Here is a 20,789-nt window from a genome sequence, read left to right as displayed (position 1 = left end):
TCTAGAATGGATAACAGCCAAAAGATCAAAATCTTAATGATTGATGGTATAATCAGAAGAGGACAGCCAAAGTGGGAGTGGGCAGATGATGTAAATGAGTGGTCAGAAAGAATTTGCAGGTTTGAGTCAGCTAGCAACTGGCACAAAACTTGTAAAGAATGAGGAAACAGACCCATGGGTGCTGATGATCACTTGAATGTTAAGAAACACACTGACAGGTATTGAAAGTTTTTGCACTGTTTTATACCATAAATTAAAGATGCCAAGAAAGATTAGCTAAACAAGTATTCTTTGCCAGGATGGCAGGAAAAAGACCCAGAGGAAGACTAGGATGTAGGTGAATTGATACAGTAAAAAGTGCCTTAGAAAACAGAAATATAAGATCTGATAATATTAGAATGTTAAAAGATAACAGTGTAATCTGGAGAAAAATGATTGATAGGAAGTTTGTAATGATGTAATTTTCATGTAATTTCATGTAGTAATATCATGAGATTCTGTACATCCTTGAGGATATATGTCAGGTATTTGATGATGATGATAAGTTGGGTTAGAAATAAAGCACACAATTAAAGCACTTGATTAGAGGCAGATATGAGAATTCTGAGAAAAATAAAGGAAATAAAAATCAATAGTAGAATAATAACCAAAATGAAGATATTAGAAAGATACTTGACAGTGTTAGTATTAAATAATGTGTGAGCAGAGCTAATCTAAGGTGTTATGGTCACTTAAAAAATGGGAGATTAAAGGTGGCAAAACAGGTGTTTGTTAGCAAGATGGTCAGAAAAAATTGACTAAAAAAAAAGACAAGATCTAGGTGGACTGATTCAATAAGAAGAGCCTTAAAAGACCAAAATGCTAGATATGACATACTGGAGGACTAACAAATAATATAATAATTTTGATGAAAATTACCAATGGAGAGTAATAATAACAATCTTATAGTGCCATCATAGTATCCTACACATCCCTGGAGGGTATACATGGCGATGTTGATGATTGGTTGTTCTCCGCATGATATTCAAAAGTTTATCTCCTTTCATTGCTTGTTATAATGTTATCTTTCCATCTAATTATAAATGAACCAATAACAAAACATACAAGCAATGATAATGACACTGGGACTAAAACAAATATCATTTTCAAAAAGAAATCACAATAATAAGCCAGATCAAACATAAAAAACTTGCTTTCATATCCACTTTACAAATCCAACATACAGCTATATCAACTACTGTCCATCCCTACATCTCTATAATCTCTGGTATACTTCACCTTCAACATCCAAATTATGCATTTAATGATTCCTGTTGCCATAAGGGTGGTATTTGTGCGTTTTGTGAAATCTAACATTGCTTGCCAGAGAGTGGCTATTTAGAATCTAAATAGCCTATTTAGAATCTAAATAGAGTTTTGAGAAAATGTGCTAGAGAAAATGAGAAAAACTGACAGTGCCTTTAACCTGGCTTTACAATGAAAGTCTGGCTTTGGCAAAGGTGCCCAGGGAATGGAAGGAAGGTAAGATAGTGCCATTGCATAAGGGTGGTAACAGACTGGAAGTGTCTAATTATAGGCCAGTCTGTGTGTCATCAGTAGTTGCTAAGATCTTGGAGAAAGTAGTGAGGGACCATATGCAGCACTGGGCAGATGAGGGTAATGTTATCTGTGAAGATCAACATGGATTTGTAAAAGGGCGCTCTTGTTTTAGCAATATGCTAGCCTTTTATAATAAAGTTACAAGAACATTAGATGAGGGAAAGGCATATACTGCAATTTTCTTAGACTTAGCGAAGGCATTTGACAGGGTGCCACATGATAAGCAGATATTTAAGTTGCAGCACATGGGTCTGGATGTCAGATTGGTCAACTGGATTCAGGATTGGCTGTCTGATAGGTATCAGAGAGTTGTGTATGGTGGAGCAGTTTCTAGGAGGCAGAGGGTTACAAGTGGGGTCCCAAAGGGCTCAGTACCAGGACCTATATTGTTTAACCTTTATATCGACATTGCCAGTGGATTGCAAGGGGATATTCAGTTGTTTGCGGATAATGCGAAGCTGGGAAGGATTATTAGTAATAGTATAGATGTGGTAGCCCTGCAAGAGGATTTGAATAAGCTAGATAGATGGGCAAATGAATGGGGGTATCAGTTTAGTGCAGCTGTTAAGTCGGAGTGAAACAAAATATTAAAGAAGATTACGTTTCACTCGGACTTAACATAGTTCTCACTCTCTTGGAGATAATAATGATTTTTTCAGAAATGAATAAGCACTTGTATAGCAATCTTAATTTAGTTTTATATCTTTTATATTATATTGTATTGTGAAATTTTCTTATGTATGGCTGCCTAGTCTCAAATACTATGTAAGTACCTAACAATTGCTGGGAGAGAAATAATATTCAAAAATGCGAAATGGCCGACTTCAGAAACACATAATACTGTGTACAGGCATATATCCGTTAGTAAGCACAGTGCCTTCCCCCCCCCCCCACCACTACACTCCGTAAGTTACGAGAGGATTCCGCATGCGGTGCTAAGTGCCATGTGATGTGAAGAAAGATGACGTAGATGTCGATGATGAAATAGAAAGGAGTGGTGCACCGTTTAAAAGTGCATGTAACGCTGGAGACAAGGCTTTTAGACGTTTTCCTGCTGCTGTGTTCCTGTGCCCTCGTGGGTCCAGCTGGTGTGGAGCCTCCACGTGATTTTCCTTTGTTCAAGGAGATATCAGAAGAAAGACCAGGAAGCCTGCCAGTCGGAAACTAGCCCAGCAGACTATATTTGTGGAAGACTACAGAAATATCCAACTTTGAAGTACAGAGGGAATCTGTAGTGAACATCCTGAGAATGCGTGAAGTAAAGTAGTCGTAGAAGGCAGATATCCGACGAGATAAGGAAGCGACCAAAGTAACATACCAGCAATTGGTAAGGTGCAAAATTTTATATCTTCTATCTAGTGGAAATGATTAGGAAGATTTTATTGTAATGTGCTACGAGAAACTCTTAGGACATAGATTGAGGATGAAACAGAATATTGTATGTAAAGTTTATATGGCAGATAGAATCTAGAAATTACTGCTAAAATTGAAAGAGATACAGAAAGTTGTTTCATGAATTAACCTTGAGAGAGAGATTTACTAAAGTTCTTAATTGAGTTTGTTATATATATATTGAATATATAGGATTGTCAGAAGAAAACTGAGAATAGATCTTAGCTCATATTGAGAATGAAATTGATTAACTAGAGTAGCACAAAGAGACTAAGTGTATTAAATGTTATTAAATATGTTTCTCAGATTGAGATTTATAGAAAGGATAAAGTAATTGTAAATATCAGTGCTAATTCTCTACCTAGCTTTGAATGTTTGATTGACTCGGTGTTATAACGTGTATTATATGTAATTTTCTTGAAATTAAATGTTTTGTTTAAATATAAATGTTGTATTGCCTGAACTTAGAACCTATTGCACTTGCTCATAAAATTTAGCGAACCTCAAAAGGCGGGAGAATAGATAATATTGGGTCATGACCGCAAGTTGGAAAATATAGTTGATAAGAGTGAATGCTGACTGTATTCTAACTCCTTGGTCATACAAGTTTAGTACAATCTAGGATTCAGGGTGCCGCAGCAAAAAAAATAAATTTCTCTGAATTTGAAGAAGGAGTTAGAACCAGTGCTGAGACAAAGAAATAGGTATTCACCATTAGCAATTTCTTTGTCTCACAAACCAACAGCTTCACTCTTGTCAGGGACTCAGCCTGAGTTAAGCTAAGTGAGATAGAAGTCTAAAGTAAATGGTATTAAATAAGTTATAAGAAAGAAAATATAGGAATTATTGAGAGAAAGGTAGAATAAAGTAATATATACATATAAGAGATAAAAGAGGGCCCAAAACATAAGAGAGTCGACACAACACAGCAAAATATAAGGTCTTGAGGTTTGGGAAACATCGATGGGATGCTGCATACTCTATGGGAGGAGTTATACTGGAGGAAGTAGGGGAGACAAGAGATCTGGGGTTGATGATTGATAGAAACCTGAAATTTAAGGGGACATATTGCAAAGGTGGTGAGGGTAACACAGAGGATTGCTGCAATTATGAGAAGGACACTGACCTGCAGAGATAAAAGGGTTATCATTCCGTTGTATAAGTCTCTGATCAGACCACACTTAGACTATTGTTCTCAGATTTGGTCCCCAGGATTTGAAGGGGATAAATTAACTGTGGAAAGGATACAAAGATGATTTCAGGACTGTACAATTTTGGTTATGAGGATCAGCTGAGGGAATATGGACTGCAGAGTTTGGTGGATAGAAGAAGGAGAGGTGATTCTTTCGCTTGGTTGAACAGCAGGAAGGAGAGATGACAAGAGGCCATCCCTGGAAGTTACGAAAGGAAACTGTGAGCAAGAGGGTGAGGAGTGGTTTCTTTGCATGGAGGGTGGTTGAAACATGGAATGCATTGCCTGATGGAGTGGTGAGAGCGAGAACGGTCAATGAGTTTAAGGAGTGGTATGATAGACTTTGTGTTTCTTAGGGGGGGGCCCTCCCCTCGATGAGTCTTGACAGACTTCTTTATGTTCTTAGGAAGGACCTCCCACGATGAGTCTTTTGACTCCATGGAGGCCTGAATAATAATAATAATAATAATGTACACTTCTCACTCATCCAGATGCAGATAAAGCCAATCCTGGGATCACTCTTTTACTTCAACTCCTGTATAGACAACTAGAGCAAATCACCTGCTACCACACCAGAAGAATACTAAACAGCATGAACACTACAAAGCCTTCTGGTTCTAATGGCATCTCTCCAGATGTACTCATACATTGTGCTCTAGGGCTAAGATCTGTTCTGTTTCATATCTACAATCTTCTTAACTTAGCTGGCATGTATTCCAATACATGAAAGCAATCCCAAAAAAGGGAGATAGAAGTCTGCCATCAAACTACTAACCAACTGCCATCACTTCAATTCACTCCAAAATAAAGGAGAAAGTTATCAGTAGTCAACTTTGCCACTACCTAAGGGTCCATTAATTAATCCATGGCCACAGCTTGACCTATATCATCCGCCACTGGGTGATGTAGGGCAAGAATCAAGTCCTGCTAAACAAATAGCCATCCTTTAGTCTACTAGCAACCCTCTGTAATTGATTAGTCAGCTTTCTTTCTTTGTCACCAATGCAGGAGTGCCTTAGGGCTTTGTTTTATAAGCTAACATCTTTCTCCTTTGCATAAATTATCCACTCTCAATCACCACTAATGCCATTCACAGATGTGCTGATGATAGTATGTTCATTCACTGTACTTTTTTTTTGAAAAGCTATGCAATACTCAGATGTTTGAAGCTTCAAGATCATCTTCAACCATTGTCTTAAAAATCACACTCCATATCATTCTTCACCGGGCAAGGGTAATCTGGTCACCTTGTGTCACAAAATGCAGTCTTGCCTAAAGGCAAGACTCATATATGGGATTTTAGCTCGTCTACCCTTTTCTGGTAATAAACAAATCACCAGGTTCCAGCCTATAAAAAACTAGCTGTTCTTATCTGTTTGGGGATGATATTATTCATTCACTCAGCTGCTAACTGTATCTTCTTCTTGAGTATTCTGCAATTGAGCAGGTTCTTCTCTTAGTAGCAAAAAGTTTCCTTCCACGCTCTTCTGCTCTGAGCCTTCTCTTTCAAGGATGTGTACCTATCTCCATTCAGCATGTCATCTAGCATTGTTTTCCTTACTCTTCCTCTGGGTCTTTTTCTGTCTATTTTTCCTTCGATGGCATCTCTGATGATTCCATTCCCTCTCAGAATATTATTATTATTATTATTACCACCCCAAGACCTCATGGAGTCAAAGACTCATCTGGGAGGTCCTTTTATAACACACACACAGCTCATCATACCATGTTTTAAACACATTGAAACTCTTTGCAGACACCACATTCTCAGGCAAGGCATTCCAATCACTCACAACTCTGCACGAAAAAAACTTGCCTCTCACTCCCCTACTCACATCCTCCCTATACAGTTTCCAGGGATGACCTCTGGTTCTCCCCTGATCTCCCACTATTCTCTGTAGAACTTCTCCACCACTGATCCTATAACAACCCCTTACCAACTTGTAGGTCTCTATGATATCTCCCCTCTTCCTCCTATCCACCAGACTCTGCAAATTACACCTTCTCAATCTTTCCTCATACTCGACATTCCAGAGGTCAGAAACTACCTTAGTCAGTCTCCTTTGGACCTTTCCAACATCTCTTCATCCTTCTGAAAACCCAGTGACCAAATCTGGGCACTGGGTTTTCAGAAGTCAACAAAAGTCCATTTGTGGCCTAATCAAAGCCTTATACAACGGAACAAGAATCTCCCTACTTCTACACGTCAGTGTCCTCCGCATCATTCCCAGAAGCCTTTGTGTTGTCTTCACGATTTTGGCGATGTGTCCCCTAAATTTTAGATCCTTACCCACTATCACCCCTAGATCTCTTATTTCCTCTACTTCCAACAATATATTCTAGCCAAGCAAAATTCGGCATCCCATCTTTGTTTTCCAAATTTTAAAAAATTACATTTTGCAACATTGAATTCACATCCCATGCCCAATCACTCAATCTGTTCAAATCTTCCTGTAAGGCCAGAACATCTTCACTACACTTCATGGTTCGTCCCAACTTTGCATCATCCACAAACAACTGAATATCTCCATCCAAATCTTCACCTATATCATTAATACACAAGTTAAACAGTAATGGACCTAAAATAGAACCCTGAGGCACTCCACTAGTGACTTTCATTTTCCTGGATATCGCTCCCCCATACACAACTTGTTGATAACTCCAATCCAATGCACCAATCTAATATCCAACCCCATCTGCTCTAGTTTGACTGTCAACCTATCATGATGTACTCTATCAAAAGCCTTTGCGAAATCCAAGTATATTACTGTGTATCCTTTTCCTCTGTCCAAGGAAGCAGTCACTTTATTGTAATAAGTAAGTAGATTACTAAAACATGACCTCCCTTTAGCAAATCCATGCTGTCCATCAAAGATAATACCATTGTTATCAACCCAACTCTGGATCCTAGTTCTCACAAGCTTCTCCAACAACTTAACCACATATGTCCGATCCATTTTCCCTTTCTTCTTTTTATCCTTCTTAACAGACTTCTTTCTTCTACTCTTTTTAAGACCTCTTCATTGGTTATTTTATCTGTCCATTTGATTTTTTCCATCCTTCTCCAAATCCACATCTCAAAGCTTTCCAAAATCTTAATTTCTTCTTTCTTCAATGTCCACCGTATACTTCAATACTAACTGTATACAAATCTCAAAATCCATCAATCCTTTAGAGAAATGCTCACATGTCTGGAGTTGTGGTGTACTTAAAACTTCCTTAAAAATTCTCATTGCTGTCCAGAGGAAAGAATTCAGCTCATGGATGATCCCCTTCCTTGCAGACTCACTCCAAGCTCCATTTCACAGATACACTGTGTCCATTCTATAAGTATTTCTATAGTCCACTGATCTTGCAACCATCATCTCTCCACTTTCTATTAAAACAAGAGCAGGAACTGCCCAACATTCCTTTTCAGTGCAACTGAAAACATACTATATCTGCTTCTGCTCTTTTTCTTTTATTTCATCTACTGCAGTCCTCTGGAAGGGCAGTCAAGAAGTGCTCTGGAATGACTACAACATACAACTCTCCAAGAAAAATGCAATGAACTTCTCTTTCAATCCTCACCTGCATCTCACATGTAGCCAGATGAAATATATTTGGTCTTTTAATAAAAAAAAATCTGTTTCAGCATCCCAAAAATCATAATCATTATGCAAAATTGTTGTGGAAGTCTTGGACAAATGTTTCCCTATAATTTAAAAATGTCAATATCTAGCATATATTTTTGCTATTTGAAGTGTTTTCTTACCTGTCCTGGAGTTAAGGCTCGTTGTGGTTTGCAGAGTACCACTAGAGAATATTTTTCTCTTGGATAAATAGTGCATTTTATAAGAGGATCTTCATGCTGAAATCGAAAATCGCACTTCAGCTCTTGATTAAGTTGGATTTCATGAGGTATCTTATTAATCCAGTACTGTCTGCCAATTAACATACTCTGGCTGAATAGGGCTGGATGATCACTTCCTGGTGCCTAGATGTGGATTAGAGTTATAACTATTAGTAAGTGACAGATCATAGCAAGAATAGCAAATTATCCTCTGTGAGAAATTCAAAGACAAGCACAAAACTGATTATTAATCATATTTTAATTTTACAATTATTTCAACTTTTAATTAAAAAATTTATAAATGAAATGAAATTGTCCTTATATATACATATATACAGGGTTTCCAAAAAAGAACTATGGGATTTTCAATGAAATTTAGTTTATGACATTTTGAAGCAGAAATCTATGTAGCATATATTGACTCCATAGAGGCCTGGATAATAATAATAATATCAAAGTACAAGGTCACAAGTTAGATTAATAGTTAGTGAAACTTAATGTGTGCACCATTTACAGTTATACAGATATTGAAATGGAATTCCACATTGGACTACACTCAGGTAAGCATATCCACAGAAATTGCTTCTATGGTGCAAGTGGCCAAGGGACTTAATTTTTTCTTGATACACAATGTCTTTTACATAGCCCCAAAAGAAGAAATCCATTTTCCTGCGAATTGGTTGTTGAGCACTGTCAGCACAATTGCTGTATAATGTGGTGGAGCTCCATCCAGTTGAAAAATTAGGTCCTCCACATTCTCAATCTGGGGGAAACACAAAGTTCTGTAGCATATCCAGATATGCCACACTCATAATTGCCTCCTCATTAAAAAAAAAAAAAAAGGCTCAACAATGTGATCATGCATGATGCCACACCAGACACTGACTTTTGGACTGTTACAGATGAACTCCACTAGTTCTTGTGGATTTTCTGATCCCACACCCAACACTTATGGTGATTCACAACTCCATGCACATGAAACATTGCCTCATAAGAAAATAAAATGCTTTGGAGGTAGGTGTCATGTTCAGCAATGAGGTCTAACATTGTGGTCACAAACTGAACTCTTTGTGGCCTATCAGTAGGCTGGATGTGATGAACAAGCTGCAGTTTATAAACATGAAGTTTCAATCTCTTGAGAACATGTACTATACTTTTAGGAATGTTTAATTGATGACTCGCACTATAAACTGAATGTTTCAGACTATATGCTGGAAAGACAGTCCAATTCGTTACATTTTCCACAGTTGCAAGTCTATCTGATGAGTGTCCTTTTAAAACACTTCCTGTTTCCAAGAACTGCTGATACCACTTACAGATGCTTTTGTCACTCAGAGCATTCCTATCATACTCCCACCTGAAATTTTCCTTTGAACAGCTGTCACTGACTTTGTTTCTACAAACACACTTTCTCTTATGGTGATGCCGTTACTACAGCACAGCACGTCTCTACAGCAATCTGGTCTGTCAGCACTGCTATCTGGTGGACAACATTTGAACTATTATAACTATAATCTTGTTCCTTCATGAATATGCTCAAAAGACTATTGTATGGTGGTCTAAATAGAAAATACTTGTGTCACCCCTGGAGTGGACACCCATATATATATATATATATATATATATATATATGTATAGTCTAATTTCCCCCCCCCCCCCCAAGCTAAATTTTTAAACCAAAGGATGTGCAAACAATGACTGCTGGGGAATAATCAGTGATCCCCCCCCCTTTTTTTTTTGTTAACGATAAATCTTACCAGTGCAAGATTGTAAGCATATTGCACATTAGTATATTGAAGCTCTGAGACTCCTTTTGTATACACAAGGAAGTGATTTAAATCACACTCATCAGGTAGGCCTACAAGAGCGAAAACATGAATGAATTTGACTGTCTTTCCAGTGTAACCCGAAACATTCACTTCATAGTGCGAGTCATCCATTAAACATAGCATCAAACTAACAGAAAACATGACTAACCTTTTCACCTTTATTATCCTTTTATTAGTCTCTTTTCTCATTTCCCCACAACTATTAGATGTTTAAAATTTGCTATTTTTTTTCCAGTGATATTAGTGACTTATAATCAAATAGCAATACAGCAAAAAGAAGGTATCTTCTTTTTGACAGATAAAGAAGAAGATACCGTCTTCAAGATAAAGGCAACTGAATCCTATTAGTACAAAAGCTTCATGTCGAAAGCAAGGTGTTGATTTCTTTTTCTTATTTTTTATGATATATTTAAAGAAGACTGTAAGATTTCAAATGGAATATGTTTACTCTAGCATCTCTGAAATCCAGCCAACCAGGAATCCACATCACACCATTAATCTGAAAAGTTGGAAAAAGTCCTAAAAACGTTGCACCCTTCAATTGGAAAAGGTCCAATTTGATTCTTGTCATGATGGGAGGAATCTTAATATGGGTTTTTTCAAATGAAGGTGAATTAGCTGATCTTATAGAGAGGTAGCAGGTTTTTTTTCACCCAGAAACTTTGATTTTTCATCCCAAATACAGACAAATTCAGCCTTCAGAAAACATGCAATTTACAGACAAAAAATGATGGTAGTGGCAGTTCGGTGTAGTTGGTGGATAAAGTGGTGGACACAGAGAGTTGTACAGTAGGTGCCCTCCCTTGATGAGTCTTTGGACTCCTTGGAGGTGTCATGAAATAGTAATAATATATAATTCACACATGATGTTCATGCCAGACTTAAAAGTGGCTTTATACATCTACTTACTCAAGGCCCAATATCATTTTGTTCATTCAGATTTGGATGGTTATTTCGATAAAGTCAATAATGTTTTTGTACTCTGCAATGTTACCCTGTGTGTGTGTGTGTGTGTGTGTGTGTATGCACGCACACACGCGCGTGTTTGATCTGATAAATAACAATGCTATTCAGAAAGAAGAGGAGATGAAGAAGTGAATAAAGGCCAATGGACATGAGCTAGAAGAGTTAGGAGTTTCACATAAAACAACAGGATGCATGATTTAGACTGTAAAAGGGAAATAAGATTTTGGATAACAAAAACAAAAGTAATCCTACAAGCAGCAGATAAGATATGAAAAAGTAAAGCAGTTAGCCTTGACACAAAGTTGAGTGTGTTGGAAACATACATGCATATTCATGAACAGGTATGGATATGAGAGATGCATAATGGTAAAAGACTGAGGTATTTGAAAGAACAAAATATAGAATGGTTCTATGAACTGCATGGATGAAAAGGTAAAAAAACTCTAGAGAAAAGTAATTTGGAAAGGTAATCTAATACAGAAAATAAATAATTAGAAGAAACCTTAGACTTTTTTTGGACATATCTGCAGGACAGATAACTGTAGAAAGATCAAAACTCAGATGTTCAGTGCAGTGGATGGCATAAACAGAAGAGATGAGTATGGGTAGATGATATAAAGGAGTAATGCGGAAAGAATTTGCAAGATTTGAGCCACCTGGCAACGGATAGAAGTGAATTAAAGAAAATAGTGAAAAGCGCATCACACATCAGACACCAATGGCATTCGACCCATAGGCACTGAAGATGATACCAGGATTAAAGCAGAGAACGATGGCAATCAGAGTAGAACATAGTAAATACACCAAGTATACTTACTCATACATGACTGGTCTGATATAAAAACTATACTAATGATTTTATTCGATGTATAAACTAGAAGATGACTACTACATAAACACAGATAGTATAATTGTTTTTTGTTGTATTGTAGTAGTAGTAGTATTATTTTTTTCCCCTATTTCTTTCATATCATATCACCTTTCTCATGCAATCTCACCTCTTTCTCACCATTTTTAGTATCTTACATTAAATGCCTTCAATCTTACTCGCATTCTACCTGACATGATATCTGATTTGAAATTTTGCTTGCATTAAATATCTCATGCTCTATTATTGCATAATCAGTATAAATTCTAGAATATTCCAGTATTAGTTAAAAAAAAAAAAACTCACAGAATGCTAAATATTAAAGAAACATTTCACAGCAGCTACTACAAACAAACAACTTCTTGCAAACAATACTGAAAATGTCCTGTAGTTTACCTTCAAACAAATAAAGTTAATAAGCTTAGGATATTTTTCCTGTGTATGGATCTAAAGAGAGAAATGATCAATACTCTTTTTTTTTAGTCTTTTGGATTTGAGGCATTGAGAGATAGAGCTTGCTTGATTTTATGTCTAAAAAATACTTCACAGGAGCATATATAGTCAGCTCTTGTAATTAACCCATATGTTTGGAACAAATAAAGTGCAGCTTAATCCTCAACCTTAACATGGTGCACCCTGTTAGTAGGCAACTGCTGAGTACTGAATGAACAAGGATGAGCAATCAATTTGGAACATAGCTGACACTTTGTTGGCTTAAACCACAAATACACGTGAAGGTACATGAAAAGATATCATGCTGGCAGGAGATAAACAAGGTTAAACATCTCCTGGTTAAACAAGTTCCCAGCTGTTTTCATCAGGGAACCAAGGCAAACAAACAATGAAGAAGCAGCTACTGGAACAAACTCCAACTCATGTAGACGATGAACAAATCCAACATCAGAAGAATGGAAGACAGGAACCATCAGTATAAGGAGTATTAATGAAAAAGAGACTGAACATGCAGTGGAACTGGAAAAGTATCAAGTGGACATAACAGAGATTACTGAGACAAAGAAGACAAAAACAGGTGAGATCTTACTAAATAATAAGTATAGGAAGTTAGATTTGAAGTACAGCATCATCTGCATAAAGTAAGAGCTGAGATTAACATCTTCAATTTTGATATGAGATTTAATATTACTTTCCTTCATAACGTGATCCATACAATAATGAATAACAGAGGAGTAATGTACATCCTTGTCTGACACCAGATTTAACATTAAAAGCATCTTCCTGTACTTCCTTCAATTCTAACTGCTGACTACACCTCAAATAAAGACTATGCACTGCTTGATATAATGCTCCATTGACACCATACAACTGTAGCACTTTGAACAGCTTCTCTCTTGGTACACTGTCATACACCTTTTCCAGATCTACAAAACTAAAATACAGATCTTTGTTATATTCCCTTGATTTCTCAACTATTTGTCATAAAGTGAAAATCTGATCCTGACAGCCTCTACTTGGCCTGCATCCAGCTTGTTCTTTACAAAGCTTTCCTTCCACAATCCTTCTCAACCGTTTCTCAAGTATACTTGCATAAATCTTACCAGGAACACTTGGTAGGGAAATACCCTTGTAATTCTTGCATTCAGAGCTCTACTCCATCATCTGGAATTCATCCCCATGTCCAGGCCTTCTGAACTATGCAGTGCAGCCACTGTAAGACTCTTATACCTCCATACTTGAGAATTTCTGGTCAAATATCATCTACTCCAGCTGCATTGCTATATTTCAGCCTTTTGATGGCTTTTTCTACTTCAAGTATGGATATGAATTTCTGATTGCATGCCTGTTGAGATTTTTTTTTTTATCACTGTGCTGCTACTGATTGTTTCATTTAGCAATTTTTCAAAGTAATTACTCCATACATCAAGGATATCTTTTTCTCCAGGTTTTCATGTCACCTTTATCATCTCTAATTCGTTTTACAGCACTCTGTCTTCCATTTTTAAGCTTTTTCAACAACCTTCAGAATATCTTGCCACCATCTTCATATTTATTTTCTATGTTCTTACCTAAGCCTTCCCATGACTTTTGTTTAGCTAGTTTTACACATTATTTAGCTTTCTTATTTGGCTCTATATTCTCTAAGAGCACAAGCTCACTTATTTGACAGGAACTTTTGATATCTTTCTTCTTTTCCTTCACTGCCTCTTTAACTTCCTGTGTCCACCATGGAGTTCTGATTTTTCTATCCTTGCAGGCAATTTCACCACATGCTTCTATGGCTGAATCAATCAGTGTTTTCTTCAGGGCTTACCACTGAATCTCCAAGGTTTTGTTCCTGTTCTCAAACTTTCATTTTTTCTTCAATAATATTTGTGTATTTTAGTGTACAGTTTACATCTGAGAGCTGCTCAACATTTATTTGCTTTAAAACTTTCTTACATGTTCTTCTTTTCAATATGAAATCAATTTTATTTTGTTCAAGACTAAATGGTGATCATTTCCAATTTCAAATCCTCTGTACACTCTGGTGTCCTGCACCAGGGAGAAAACATCACTATCAACAATGACATACTGAATGAGACTTTTCTTATTCCATGCCTCTACTCTGGAGAGAGTACATAGAATTTGTGTACCTTTTTATGTTGGAACATTGTGTCAGTAATAACCAGTCCATGTCCTGAGCAGAAAACCAACAGGTATTTGCAATTATTATTAGCCTTGCTCTTTTCTTCAAATTTTCCCAAACTATTTTTGTATGTTGACAATCATTTCCTATTCTGCTATTTAGATCCCCAAACAAGGACCAACTTCCCTTTTTCATTGTGTCAGTTGCTTTCTCTAACGCAGGGGTGGGGAACCCTTGGCATGCTAGTGACTTTTTTTTCACGCAACCCAGAATATCAATTTAAAAATTAATTAAGTAAATAAATACATATCCAACATCTTTATTGAGTTATATATTTTAACTTAATAGAATATAATTTTAAGTGGAACAATACCAAATAAAAATGCATTAAAGAAACAAACACTATCAACTGTTTTAGTAATAATAAGTAATAAGAAAATGAAAAAAACATCCTATTTCCTAACCATCTATCTCCATGATAGATGGCTTGGGTAAAACTGGATTAATTAAACTTCCCGATGTTTTCGTGGATAAATATGGATGATTTTGAAATGCAGTTGATTTATTTTCAAAGTAGCTCAATTTAGAGGCAGAAATTTGTTGACCTCAGAGTTGACTTGGAAAATATAGAAAAGGAGCGACTAGAGACAGTAGTAACAGAGAGAAATGTGGAAAATGAAGTACTAAAGGCTTGGAATACTATTCCAGAAACCTTTGTATGTTTAAAAACCATTGAAAAACCACTATCAATTTTATTACTATCAATTTTTGCATCTACATATTCTTGTGAATCATTGTTCTCAATGATGAACTTTGTTAAGTCTCATAACAGAAGTAACCTTACAGATGAAACTAGTAGTGCATGCATATCTCTAAAGGTTACAAAATATAAACCTCATATAAATTATTTGTCATCAGTGATACAGCAGCCGAAGTCTCTCATTGATACTAAATAAATAAAACATCCGCTATTTTTCTTTCTCTAGTTTTGATTTGATGTTTTCTGTTAAAAATGGTAAAGATTAACTTCTGTTTAACATATTATTATTATTATTTGTTACCTCCAGGGAGTCCAAAGACTCATCGAGGGAGGGCACCTACTCTACATCTCTCCATCTCCGTCATCATCTACACCAGCGCCATCTATTGCCTACCACCAATAGTATTTCCACAGACAATCACAAACATCCATGTCAAAGGCGGGATTTGAACCCGCAGCCTTTTGGCTGTAGAGCGGATATGCTAACCACTCAGCCAGCCAGGCTGGCTATATTTTATTTTATTTTATTTTTTTGATGTCATAAGCATATTTTATTTCCACAATTACTTTTCTAATACAAAGGACAAAAACTTACTTTCAATGAACAATTATTTCTACAAATGAAAAATGACGTCTGATAATACAGTGTGTGTGTGTTCTAATAACTAATAAAAATACCAATGTCTGGGAAATTCACAAACTTTAAAGCAGAGTGGCAGATTTAATTATAAAAAAAAATAAATTTAAAATCACTTCACAAATGAATGATATTGCTAAACACGCATTATACAATATACAAAAAAAAAGTGGAGGAAAACACAGGGGAGAAGAATTATCTGTATTTAATGAAAAACTTTCAAAAGGAATGATGTAATATAATTACACTTCCAAGTTTTCAGTAGTGCCTAATCATAGGTAGACTATAGTGGTCAAAGCTGCTGCTGCCAATACCAGACATCATGCTACCCATTCCTCCAGAACCACCAAACATGCCTGAATGACCTTGATGGCTAACACTTGTCCCATTCTAACTCCAGGTTGACTCCGAGAATGATCCATGCTATTACTCCAGTGATCACCTGATGATTCTACTCTCCCCAGCTATCAACTTTGCTGCCACAGCCCCAATGGGAACTCATCATATTTGAACCAAAGGATTTTCCCATTTCTCTATCTCCAGATTTCCAGGAATCACTTCTATCATATGGCCGACCACGACCAGGAAATGATCTTCCACTTATCATTTCTTTAACATAGTGCTCTGAACGATCTCTGGACGATCTCTGTCATATGCTCTTGATTCACGAGGTCTCAGTTTCCAATTTCTAGATGCTCTATGATCTGATGATTCCCTTGCAGTTACAAAACGTTTGCTATCAAAGTTTTCTCTTCTGGCTTCTCTAATTTCATGATCCTTTCCCTGTTCATAGTGCTCCACCCCACTCACTTCTCTGTCAACATGATCTATCTCTCGTCTTTTGTCATGCTCAATTGTATGAGAATATTCACGGGAGGTATCTAATCCTTTATCTCTAACAAATCTATCGCTCCTCTTCTCAGGAAGTTCCCTGCTGCGACCATAATCACGTAATCTTATTTGTTGTCTTCGTCTCAACTCCTCTTTTTCACTCTAAATGCTCTCTTTCCATTCTTTGCTTTTTTCTCTCCATTCTCAGAACTTCAGCACGTTCCAGTTCAAGTTTTTCTCTCTCAATCCTCAATCTAGTCCTTTCCAGATGAAAGGCTTATTCTTTCTGTTTCCTTTCAATTTCTCCCTGTCTATAGAAATCCTAAGTTCTTCGTCTTTCAGCTTCTCTCATTTCTCTCTCTTTTTGTCTTTGCCATTGTCTTAAATGGTCTTCCTTCATTTTCTGGAATGCAAGCATAGATGGCTTGGAGGACCTAAAACCAGATTTAAAATATGATCTTCCATAAAATGATCTTATAAATCCTATAGCTCCAGACATCACTCTGCTACGACCATGGAACCCAAAACTCCCTCTACCATGTCCTCTAAATCCAAAAGTACCCCTGCCTCGTGGACAACCAAGTGAGCAAAATCTAAATTCTCTGCTTCGGGACCTACTCCGTCTCCTCAATCTTCTTCTATGATCATGTGATCCTTCTCGAGACCTCCGGTCCTTGGAAGGCCTTTCACTCTTTTCACCCTTTTCATCATCCTGAACTCCATCTTTAACATCAGACTTCTCTTGACCTTTTTCTTGTGAATATACATCCATTTTTTCATCAAGTTTTTCATTATCTGATGTGATGCTTTTCTTTCTTTCTGCAGCTGTTTTTAAGTTCCTGAAATCTTTTTGAGCCAGTTTTTTTGCAGCAAGGGATGCTCTGACATCAGTTTTTTTAAAGCACTTCCTCTTGATTCTTATCTTGTCCTCTCAACAGAGATCATTCATCCGTGCAATTCAGTACGATAAAGATTCTGAATACATGCAGATGCCTCTTTGCTAGTAGACATTGTAACAAATCCATAACGACGAACACCAGGGGTCCTTGCATTGGTAACAATTTTTGATCCAAAAACCTTTCCATATTTTGTGAAAAGCACCTTTAAATCTGCAGCACATGTAGTGGGGACTATTATGTAGGTAATATACCCAAGAAATTATCTTCCATTTATCATTCCTTTAACATAGTGCTCTGAATGATCTCTGGAAGTGTCATATGTTCTTGATTCACGAGGTCCTATATTATGTAGGCAAAATAACATTTTATTTTATCTGCAATTTTCATGTATTACTTGTAAGGGACTAAGAAGTAATAAAATAATATCTTTAATTTTCTTTTATTTTATTGTGCTTTAGTCAAGTAAAACAATTATAAGATTGTGGACTATAACATATTGGAAAAATTTATGTCTGATTGATCTTTATAAAAAAACAAAAACAAGAAATTCAGAATTATTCTTTACTCTTTTGCTGATTAAAAATTGTGACTTTAAATTGTGTGGCTGTATATGACAACTAGAATTACGCTTAAAGAAAAATAAGAAATATCCACGCTATCAACAGGAGAGAAGAGTTTTTATTCAATCTTACAAGACTTATAACATTCTTTGATTTTTCTACTCTAGTGTGATTTTTGATTATTTGAAAAGGTTCTCACAATCTTCAAAAGACACCAAATAATAATATATTCCCAAAATTTTGGTTAACAGGTGAGAAAATTTTGCATCAAGGATTTAATGATTTTGGCATACACACTTAAAAAGGTTACCCACTCCTGCTCTAAAGCATGAAGAAATTCCTCTACTTCTACCTTAGTAGAACCTTCTGTGGGACCATGCACAAATAAGTCTCATTGTCCAGTTCCCCATTCTGATATTTGCCCACATTACTCTACTTGATATTGCCTGCCATTCAAGAGGATTAGCCTTGTATTTAGTGTTGAATACTATAGCTACTCCTTCTTTTCCTTGATTGTTGTCTGAATATAAAATTTTATATTTATTGCTTAGAAAGATCTCAACAGTTTTTCTTTTTGTTTCAGTCACTCCTACACGATCTGGTACTTATCCAATTCCTCAGTTAACTCCATATCTTTGCCATTCAGGCTTCTTGTGTTGATAGTATCAATCTTGAACTCTGGTGATGTTGAGTTGGAGTGTGTTTCAGGCTTTGTTCCAGTAGCTGACTTTTTGCTGTTTACTCTGGTTCCCTGGCAAAAACAATGGGCCTTGTTTAACCAGGCAAAGCCCAAGCTAGCATGAAATTCTGTCATGTAGTACCATCATTTCATATTGTGGTTTAAACCAATAAGAATACAATTTGGTCAGCTAAATCCCAAGCCAGCCCATCCTCATTCGTTCAGTATCCAGGTAGATATCTAACAGGGTGCACCATGAGAAGGTGTGGATTGGACATTAGGTCAGAAGCCCTCGTCAGTTGTCCACATTCCTTTAAAGGCTATTTGGAGGTCTCCTCTCAGTTATACAGCTTTGACCCTTAAGCACCCCCTTGCTGGAGTGCTGATGTAAAATCTCACATGATAAGTTAATTTAGTTAACTTGTCAAGTTCGATTTTACAAGAGTTTCAAATCTAAATAATAGAGAAAATATAATGTATAATCGTTGTTTGGATATAAATTAACTACCTTAAAAAATGTGTTAGATATTTCTTGTTTGAATATTGCATTTAAAATTAGAGGAAAGGGATTAACTGTTATTTACATAGTGAGTCAGCAAAAAAATTTGTAAAAGAAAAAGTTCGCAACAACTTGCAAACAAATTAAGTATCTAAAACAAAGACTTTCAGAGAGAGAGAACTGGAGTGACGTTATCGCGTTGATGGGTAATCATGGACACTTCGAAATGAGAACAAAGAACGAGATGGATATTTAAGGAGCTGAAAGAGAAAGTAAAGTGGCTGGTAAGTCCTCTTTTTCAGCTGTTCGGGAAGAAGAGAGAGAAAAGAGGCGATGAATAGGAGCTCATGGCTAGAGGTTGGGTAGTTCGTACCTTGTGACCCAATGGCTTATTGTCGATGCTGAATCTCCTTGGAGTTTTTTGGGTGGTTTCCAAGGCTCGCCCGACAAAATGTATTCCACCGTGTAGCTGACCATGTTCCCCACGAAAATCGAGATGCCTTTTAGTGTAGTCACTGAGTAGCCACCAGCCAAAGAAAAAAGAAGTAGGTCGCTCATTCCCCAGGCCAAGACAACCACAAAAGAGTACAGAAATGTCCAAGTTAAGAAAACATCCTCAGACAAGGCAAAGATTCAAGATGTCCAGATAGAAACTTAGTTCATGAAAAAGGATTGTTCATATAGACTGTTAGTAAGTCATATTGTTGCTTCTTGAAATGTAGATATGTTGAGTATAGTGTCAGAGTAGCGAAAATGTATGTGTTATAGTTATACAATGTAAATTTTTGAAGTAAGATATGCTGAGAGGAACAGTTCCCCCCCCCCCCCCCCCCCACACACACCAGTTGTCTAGTATGCATTGTATAATGCTAAGTAGTGTGTTAAGGTTGCATGAACACAAAATATGTTTCGTTTAATTGTGTAATGTATTTGCTGGAGTTAGTCAGGCTGGGAGAAACAGTTGCTCCCCACTTTTGTCTAATTTGTATTCTCAATTTTTAGTTAGAATAAAATGCTTTGAACAACAACTTGATCTGATCTTTGCCAATGCACTATCTTAAAAAAATTACAGACCTGTGGGTATTGATTAGATATTTCCACAACTTGCTGAATGTTTAAGAACTTGCCTTTGTTCCTTTTCTTTAAATTTTTAGACTCTATTATTCTGCCAGGCTGGTGCAGTTGTAAATCAAATAAATTTGTCTGGCCGAGGAGTGGAAGAAGTTAAATATACTGCAATCATATAGCCAGCAATAACTATACCTAAAGTCTGCTGCACGTGTGGTAGGAACAAAGAGCAAGAGAAAAAGGGAGGGACAAAATTTTAGGGTACAAGGGCTTAGAGAACAAAACAAATAGAGAATTTACAAAGTGGCGCAACATAGAAAATAATGAATAATTTACAATGGTGCAGCCCGACAGGATCACAATTTAACTAACTAATAAATAAATGAACCATACAAAATTTTTACTAATGGTGCAGTCAATAGGATTTTAATAAAACATACAAATTTAACACTGACAAGTAACAGACTAGGTTGGAGGAAAAAAATTGTTGATAGGAGATTAATAATAATGTAAACTTAATCATATAGCACTGTCATAGTAACCCAAGCATCCATTAAAGGTACATATCAGGAAATTAATGATGATGATGACGAT

The 20,789-nt window shown here is 36.5% G+C and overlaps 1 protein-coding gene across 1 annotated transcript in view; it reads right to left on the bottom strand.

Annotated features, from left to right (window-relative positions):
- The window catches only part of LOC150109757 (mitochondrial tRNA-specific 2-thiouridylase 1), a 274,982-nt gene that overhangs the window by 30,027 nt on the left and 224,166 nt on the right, over positions 1-20,789 (bottom strand). Inside the window, exon 8 of the mRNA XM_090407894.1 lies at positions 7,938-8,159. Within this exon, the coding sequence (XP_090264020.1) occupies positions 7,938-8,159 (222 nt within the window). The remainder of the gene's footprint in view (positions 1-7,937; positions 8,160-20,789) is intronic.

This window comes from Typopeltis vanoorti, chromosome 1 (assembly GCF_054136105.1).
Source record: "Typopeltis vanoorti isolate ZY-2024b chromosome 1, IOZ_Tvanoo_1.0, whole genome shotgun sequence".
In the NCBI taxonomy this organism is placed as follows: Eukaryota; Metazoa; Arthropoda; class Arachnida; order Uropygi; family Thelyphonidae; genus Typopeltis; species Typopeltis vanoorti.
Note: the sequence above shows the minus strand (reverse complement) of the source record. Positions and strands in the feature narration are given on the sequence as shown.